This window comes from Chlorocebus sabaeus, chromosome 1 (genome assembly GCF_047675955.1).
Source record: "Chlorocebus sabaeus isolate Y175 chromosome 1, mChlSab1.0.hap1, whole genome shotgun sequence".
In the NCBI taxonomy this organism is placed as follows: domain Eukaryota; kingdom Metazoa; phylum Chordata; class Mammalia; order Primates; family Cercopithecidae; genus Chlorocebus; species Chlorocebus sabaeus.
The window spans coordinates 21,818,473-21,827,443 of NC_132904.1; the positions used below are offsets into that span (position 1 = coordinate 21,818,473).

At 41.5% G+C, this 8,971-nt stretch overlaps 1 protein-coding gene across 2 annotated transcripts in view; it reads right to left on the reverse strand.

Moving 5' to 3' along the window:
* Positions 1 to 8,537, reverse strand: part of API5 (apoptosis inhibitor 5) — a 32,063-nt gene extending 23,526 nt beyond the window's left edge. For both annotated transcript variants that reach the window (XM_037999506.2, XM_037999504.2), the window contains exons 1-3: positions 8,337 to 8,537; positions 1,818 to 1,979; positions 148 to 241 (exon numbers count right to left, since the gene is read on the reverse strand). In XM_037999506.2, the coding sequence (XP_037855434.1) occupies positions 148 to 241; positions 1,818 to 1,979; positions 8,337 to 8,405 (325 nt within the window). In that variant the 5' untranslated portion in view covers positions 8,406 to 8,537. The remainder of the gene's footprint in view (positions 1 to 147; positions 242 to 1,817; positions 1,980 to 8,336) is intronic.
* Between the last annotated feature and the right edge of the window lie 434 nt (positions 8,538 to 8,971).

The following is an 8,971-nucleotide window of genomic DNA, read 5'->3' on the forward strand; positions in this document are numbered from 1 at the left end:
CTTTAAACTACCGAATGAAAGTAGGAAATTTAATCTATCAGATGTAGGACCTCCAGCTCTCCTGCACCCCACTCAAAACCTAAAAACAGAGTCAACATTTCAGAAAGAAGATAGATATTTAGAGAAAACGGTAATAAAATCCCTTACCTGTCTGCAAAAGTTGCGTTAGTATATCTGCCACTCGAGGAAGATTTTCTCCAGTGGCAAATTGAGGCAGTTCTTTAATTGCTTGACGTCGAATCTGGGCATGATTTCAAACAAAAATTAACAAAATACTATCACCTGTAAAATAACACACACAGCCTTTTTTTTTTTTTTTTTTTTTTAAAAAAAAAAAAAAAAAAAAAAGACAAGGTCTTGCTCTGTTGCCCAAGGTGGAGTGCAGTGGTGCAATCATGGCTCACTGTAGCCTTGACCTAGGCTCAAGAGATCCTCTTGCCTCAGCCTCCTTAGTAGCTGGAAGTAGAGACGCAAGCCTCCACGCCTGGCTAATTTTAGAGGCGAGTCTCCCTATGTTGCCCAGGCTGTTCTCATACTTTGGGAGGCCGAGGCGGGTGGATCACAAGATCAGGAGTTTGAGACCAGCCTGGCCAACAGAGCGAGACTCTGTCTCAAAAAAAAAAAAAAAAAAAAAAAAAAAGAATTTGCTCCAATTTAATATGCAAGTTACACAGAAAAAAATGTAAAAAGTGATCTTCAGATTATAAACAACTGTTTATAGGCTAATTATATGCAACTGTTAGGTTTTTACTACCTATGGGCTTATAATATAGTATTCCTTAAAAATGGCTACTGTGGCAATGTTATACCTAGTTAACTGTTTACTTTAGAATTTTCAGTATTGACTACTAAATACAACATTTGTGGCTATATCCTGCATGTTTAATTCCAAATACTGATCTTGGCTTATTCGATTTTTATATAAAAAATGTACAGCAGGCCAGGTGAGGTGGCTCACACCTGTAATCCCAATGCTTCAGAAGGCCAAGGTGGGAGGACAGCTTGAGGCCAGGAGTTTGAGACCAGCCTGGACAACACAGCAAGACCCTACAAAAAAATTAAAAATCACCCGGGAAAGGTAGCCTGTGCTACTTGGGAGGCTAAGGTGGAAAAAATGCATGAACCCAGGAGTTCAAGGCTGCAGTAAGCTATGGATGTGCAACTGCACTCCAGTCTAGGCAACAGAGTGAGACCCTGTCTCTATTAAAAACACACAAAAAAGTATATCTAGCAAATTCTGCATGAAATGTTGGCAATTCACTGTTTCATCTGAAAAGACAAGAGCTAACAGTTGAATATTCTTAGGAACCTGTGTCAGCAGCCAGAAATATTACCAGTTAATTCTGTTCAAAAAAAAAAACCCAAAAAACAAAAACTATTTCTTGTAATCTAGTAATCCTATTCACTTATTACACAGACCATTCAGACCATTTTTCTGCCATGCAAAATATATAAGGGTAGTGAAAGTACATTTTATTTAAATATCTAAGCACAAATTGATTAAAAACAGTCTAATTTCATATGCACAATGAATAACAATCTATGAAACAAGATGTGAGCCACAATCCATTTTTAACAGTGGACAAATAAGCAAAACTAAGTATTTTGAGATTCTATGCATTTTTCATAATTTAAAGGTGGTGAAAAAGGCTAATACATTTTATCATATGTAAATTTAAGCCTGGGTATGATGCCATGCCAGACCATACTGTAGTATTTTATTGTGTACTCTGATATATCAGATTGCTACTCCAATTGTATTAGCCACACACAGAAACATCTGAAAGACTGCTATAAAGTGTCACTCATATACTTACAGATACATCTTCATCCTCACAGAGGTCTAACTGTGCATTGATAGCAGAATCAGCCAATTCTGGAAAATGCTTAAAGAATTTTGGAATAAATTGAGCTGCTAATCGTTTTTCCTTAGTACCACCTTTCACACCATCCAGTATCACTTGATAGGCATCTTTATGCTGAAATAAAGACAGATACATGATTTTGAAAGATGGGAAGCTAAGTAAAAGACCATAAAACATGTTAGTGTATGCTTTAAATTTTTACACAGGCTAAGAAATAAGGTTGATTTTCGGAGGTTTACTACTTAAATGGGACACTTATCTTCCCAATTCTGTTCTTCCTCTATCTTTGGTTAATTTTTGAGTTAGGGGAGATGGACGAGTCTAATTTTAAGTGGAAAAAGCATACGTGTGTTTGTTAATATACCAACGCTTCTTCATTCTAGTGATTACTGACTCTAAGCTTGTGACTGTGTCATGCTTAAAAAATTTGTAATGGGCCAGGTGCGGTGGCTCACGCCCGTAATCCCAGCACTTTGGGAGGCCGAGGCGGGTGGATTACCTGAGGTCAGGAGTTCAAGACCAGCGTGGTCAACATGGTTAAACCCTGTCTCTACGAAACACAAAAATTAGCCAGGCATGGTGGCATGCGCCTGTAATCCCAGCTACTTGGGAGGCTGAGGCAGGAGAATTACTTGAGTCTGGGAAATGGAGGTTGCAGTGAGCCGAGATCGCACTACTGCACTCCATCCTGGACGACAGAGTGAGACTCCGTCTCCAAAAAAAAAAAAAAAAAATTGTAATGATGGCCAGGTGTGGTGGCTCACGCCTGTAATCTCAGCACTTTGGGAGGCCGAGGTGGGCAATCACTTGAGGTCAGGAGTTCCAGACCAGCCTGGCTAAATATGGTGAAACCCCCCTCTCTAAAAATACAAAAATTAGCTGGGCGTGGTGGCAGACATCTCTAATCCCAGCTACTCAGGAGGCTGAGGCAGGAGAATTGCTTGAACCCAGGAGGCAGAGGTTGCAGTGAGCTGAGATCGCACCATGGCATTCCAGATTGGGTGACAGAGCGAGACTCCATCTTAAACAAGGAAATAAATCATAATGAATACCATAGACTTCACAAAGAATCGCACCATATTTACTTAAAAAAAAATTTACCTGTTTCCAATTAGCACCACGAAGAAGGTGAAGGGAATACATTCCAGAAATTTAGCAATTCCAGCAATGTTAGGAAGTGCAGCTTAATTTTACCTCATAGCAGTATATGAAAGCCATGACCATTCCATAGAGCCAATTTTGGATTAAGACAGACTCTAATGTCACATGTTTAAACTTTTTATTGGAACAATACACTCAAAGCTCATTTGTTTCCTTAAAAAAAAATCACAAGTGCTCTCCCTCAAATACTCATAATGGGAGGAATCAATAAGTTCCCAATCCTCCTTAAGTTCTTGCCTCTAAACCAGTTGTTTTATGAAATGACGCTGATAAAGATGGTCAATAACAATAACAAATACAGAAAGACTACACATATATCTTCTGTTTGGACATATTAATAAAAGTAACTGCAAAAAAAACCTTAAAAATTATAATCTTGACCAAACGTATACACAGTATAGTGTTTATTATGTATAAGGAGTGTTCTAAGTGCTTCAGACACATGAGCTTACTTCACGCCATCTAGTGGGGAATGACCAACAAATATCCAATGAACTATAGAATTCCCAGATTTATTTTACAGTGATTCTTTTTGTGGATAATGCTAAGTGAAAAAATAAAGCAGGATGCAAAGTTACAGAACAACTCCCAAGTAACAGAAATTTCTGTGAATAAGGTTAGCTTCTTCATGAAATGCAGATGTATCAGTCTTCAGGAGTCATCACTGAAAAATGTATTATAAACACATCAAGACCCCGTCTCTCCAAAAAATATAAAATTAGCCAGGCATGGTGGTGTGTGCTTGCAGTCCCAGCTACTCGAGAGGCTGAGGCAGGAGAATCACTCGAGCCCAGGAGATAGAGGCTGTGGTACGCCGTGGCTGCGCCACTGCACTCTAGCCTGACAGAGCAAGACCCTGTCTCAAATAAAGAAAGGTGTATGACATACTTTTCACAGCAAACATTAAAAAAAGAAATCATGCTGACTTCTCTACCACTTTACATTCCTGTGGTTTGCCTCAGACTTCTAGGCAGGCTTCATAAAATCAAAGTTTGTTCTGACATCCTTACTTTTTGCAGGGTATCACAAATCTAATTCCCTTTAACTCAAACTTACTTATAAAGCCATTTGAAGAAACTCCCTATGCTGTCCAAAATTAAATGAAAAAGAAAAAAAAAACCTGCTTAAAACAAAACTTCCTTTTGCCAAGAAAAAAATATTAAATCTGGAATCAACTAAAAAGGAATCATTAGCAATACTTACTGAAAGTCTACCAGGGACTGAGTGACTCCTTGTCTATATCACAACAGGTGTTACTACTATTCCTATCTTCTAGATGAGGAAACTAGGGCTCAGAGAAGCGAAATAAATACTTCCACGTCTGAGGGATTATGAACTTGGTTAGTCAGTGGTTTTAGCTTAATCATACAAAAAACACTACTACAAGAGTGGTATTTCAAGAAATAAAAGTCCAAGAAGCCTACACGCCAACCCTGCAAAGCTAGTGTACTCAATGATTGGCAGAACAGGAGGAATCGGGGTTTCAGCATTATAGACATCTAATCAGCCAGACTGCCGTGGTCCTTTAACAGGTGTCTGATACACTTTTTAACTTTTAAGATTTTGACTACATCATATAAAATTAAGTATATTTTAAGTAAATTCATAATAATTTGAAACAGAATTTAAAATAATGGTGGGCCCACAACTTGCTCTGTTATGGCTAGTTAGGAACCCTGGGCAGAGAGCAGCGGAAAAGGAGATTAGAAAGGTAAAGGAGCACACAAGAGTGAGACCTGAAGGAGTGGCAGAGGCAGAGTGGAGGAAAGGCAGGATGAATGCATAGGCAGAACATGGGGGTTACATGAGAAGATGATAAGACTGGAAGATGTGAGGTATTAAATAATTCTGCACTTAGAATTTGTCATCTGCAGTTTGCTTATTAGAATATACATGCCCAAAGATGTACGTATGTGTGTATGATAAAGTTCCCTTTATCCATTAGAGATAATCTGTGTAAATGGTTTTTCTTATATTTTGTAAATGGTTTCTCTGTTCCTTCTTTGAACACATTTCTTCAACTATGAAAAAGAAATGCTTACTGAAGGGCAAGGTACAGTGCAAGAAGAGAAGCAATCAATCTCAATCAATCAATCAATAAATGGATTTAACCCTTGAGACGTTATAATGTAAGTATAGGAATAAGAAATAAAATACAAGTCTGAAGTATTGTTAATAAGTACATCATGCCAAGGGGTTCAAAAAGAGAAGGATTTGATCTGCTTTGGGGAAATTAGCTGATAAAACCTCGGAGGGCTTGTATTTACCCTTATATATTTAGAAGGCACTACTCTGAAAGGAGTATTGACAATAACGGGGAGGGACTAGTCTGTAGTGGCAGCAATCAGAAAAACTGTTGTGCTTACCTCTCTAGTAAAGATTGATAATCAAAATAAAAGTTAGAAGGAAGTCAAGACTGACAAACTCGAATGCAGTCTCAGAAGTATCCAGACACGTGTTTGCCAGGAAACTTAGTACTGATCATAAATCTCGTAAGTTGACCTGAAAATCAGGCTTTGCTACATCAGGAACATGAACACAGTTTTCTCTTCTTAAAAACAAGTGAAATGGTATCCTCTCTACTAAGTTGGCTTTTGCCTTTGTTAGTTAAAATTACAAGCAATATCCTAAAACCTACTGTCTTTTAGTAAGTGATTTTAGGCATTTTATCTAAAAGGGGAGAAGTATAACCCAACAGAGCAGAATTAGTAGGCATTATCTTTGGTTCTCCTAAAATTCACAATGTTTGAGCAGCCTGAGCTAATCACTACATCTCATTATGCAGAGAGAGTTTAGATAGTTGCTTGACAGCTGTCAATACAGATCGCATTGATGACCCATAATCTACAGGGAACTGTGTTAAATTCCAGTGTCCAGCCGGATGTGTGGTACATGGTAGGTGAAACCTACCGAATAAAGCATGAATTCTCATTAAAGTGTAGACAAAGTTATCCTTTTCCATTTTTTCACAAACTTGTGTCTTAAGTACCCTTACTAAATAAAGAGTACATTTTTGCTGCAAGTACATTTTTGCTGCAAGAAAGACATTTTGACTCCTTGGGGGAGAACTCTCAGTTCAATCTGGTTTTTATCAAGATGACATGAGAAGGAAATGTAAGCAAATCTCAAAATTAAAGTAGGGGAATGGGACAGCATTATCTATACGGTTTCAAAGGCTTCTTAGAAAGATTCCTGACAGAACCACAGTTCTAGCTTTCACCCTATCCCCTCTACTGATGCGCAACAAAATCAAACACAGGTAGAACAATTTGTTACAAAGTTACCCAACTAAGTCCCAGAAAAATTATACGATTGAGAATATCTTCACTACTAGTTCTTTTTAGGAATAACAAATTCAAACTGATCCTACATAGTTTTTATCTTTTTTTAAAAAAATTTTTTGTTTGAGATGGAGTCTCACTCTGTTGCCCAGGCTGAACTGGAGTGGCCTGGTATCAGCTCACAGGAACCTCTGCCCCCTGGGTCCAAGTGATTCTCCTGCCTCAGCCCCCCCAAATAGTTGGGACTTCGCGCGCACGCCACCATGCCTGGCTATTTTTTGTATTTTTAGTAGAGATAGGAGTTCACCATGTTTGCCAGGCTGGTCTCGAACTCCTGACCTCAAGTGATCTGCCCACCCAGGCCTCTTAAAGAACTGGGATTACAGGAGTGAGCCACCGTGCCCGGCAGTTTTTATCTTCTTAACGAAGAGAATATTCCTCCTTCACAACCGACCTACACACTCTATCCACATGTACAACAGAATATCCGTATACATTTCTCACTGATAATGGTGAAATTCCCTACTGACAGGGAATGACGGGAAAAAAAAATCACCTGCTATTTCAAACTAGTACATTCACAATTCTAGATTAAGCTACAATAAAGCTCCAACATGAATTTTTTTTTTTTCTTTCAGCTCAGAAAGGTCTTATTTGAATTATGTTCAGAAAAGGGGACGGGAAAGGTACTCCCACTACTGTTAATAGACTAGAATCTTCCACTTTCTCCAAGAAGGGATGCGTAAGCAGAAAAATCACAAAGTTCTAACTAAGCACTGAAAAGCTATGGTGTGGGATTTCTAAAACAATTATCAAAGTTGCCTCCAGGACAGCCTGGTTCTTCTCCCAGCCACTTATCAAGTTCAATGTACTCCGCTACTTGAAAACTCATACAGGGAACAAATGGCTCGTACGGATAATTCACTGCTGAGAAACTGTGTATCCGCGGCAAGCATGGCAAGAGCGCTCTTCCAGAGAACTCCATTCAGAGCTGCACTCTCACACACTCCTTCGCCCAGCCCTGTTTTATTTTCTTCAAACACGTTTCATTAAAAACAACAAAAAAAAAAAAAAAAAAAAAAAAACCCTTTTTTTTTTTCCTCCACCTCTGTTGCCCAGGGTGGAAGAGCAGTGAAGTGATCTCGGCTCACTGCAACCTCCGCCTTCCAGGTTCAAGCAATCCTCCCACCTCCGCCTCCTGAGTAGCTGGGATTACAGGCGCGCGCCACCACGCCCGGCTAATTTTTGTATTGTTAGCAGAGACGGGGTTTCACCATGTTGGTCAGGCTGGTCTCGAACTCCTGACCTCGTGATCCGCCCGCCTGGGCCTCCCAAAGTGCTGGGATTACAGGCGTGAGCCACCGCGCCGGGCCTCACAATGCCTTTCTTATTCATCATTCACTACACTCCCTCCTAACTGTATATTCTGAGAGCGCGCGGACCTTTCCATCTGTATCTCCAGCGCTCGGCGCTCAAAAAATGTACTGAATAAATGAAACTGTGAGCCCTCATCAAAGTCTGGACCAGAGTCCCTCTTCTGCTTCTCACAAACTTCTGTCTCTTAAACACTCTTCTTCAACTAGTAGCAGAATTTTGCCTCCAAAAAAACAAAAACAAAAACAAAAACAAAAAAACAACACATCTTGACCTCTTGAAGAAAACTCCCGATCTAATCTTGTTCAGAAAAGGGGACGGGAAAGGAGAAAGGCTTAAGAGAATCCTGTAGAGGAAAGCCCGGGAGGAGAATTAACGTGAGCCTGAACGGGCTGAGTTAGGTTACGCCAAGGTGGGAAAAGGCTGGGCGAGGGAGGAGGGGAAGCCTGGAATCCTGGGGACCGCGGTCTCCCTGGTGAAGCCGGAGTCTACACTCCCAGAGAGGCCCACCCCGACGAGACGGCCTGGGAAGGTTAGGAGCTCCCCCGGGAGGATGAAGCCGCAGCCCCCGCCCGGCCCGGGAAAGCGCGGCGGGCTGCGCTTTGGAAAGGCCGCGGAGCGCCGGGCCCTGCAGGCCGCCCGGGGGCTCACTCACCTGGCCCACTTGCTCCGTGGCATCGGCCAGGATGCCATAATTGCGGTAAAGCTCCTCTACCGTCGGCATGGTGAGCGACAAGCCCAGGGCCCGCTTCCGCTATCCTTGTCCTCACCGGCGCCACCGCCGCCTCGGAACTTCTCCAACCCCACTACCTGCACTATTACACCTCCAGCTGCCGCCAGTGCCGCCGCCAGTCACCGCTCACAGCGCGGCTCCGCCCCCGACGTCTACGTAAAGGCGCGCACGTCGGGAGCGGCCTTCAGTAGAATCCAATGCGCCTCCGCGATTTTTGTCGCCCTCTAGAGCTTGGAGGAGCAAAAAGCGGCAAGGATGATTGGATTATCTCACGCCTTTTTGAAAGCTTGAACCTGGCTGGAGGCTCTCGATGGGAGGGGTGGGGGTGGGCGGGGAGATTAATACAAAGATAATAGCGTTTCTGCCCTTAGAAGATCTTATATATGAGAAGTCACAAACGGTTTCTTCCTGATTCAAGAAAGGTAATATTAATCAGTGGCAACAGAGGGTAGTGGGTCCGGTGGGAAGCAAAAAGCATTCCTATGCCATTAAAAAACCCTCTGTGTCCACCACGCTAATCAAGTGTGGGGTCAAATTCGGCTTGCTGGAAGAATTTG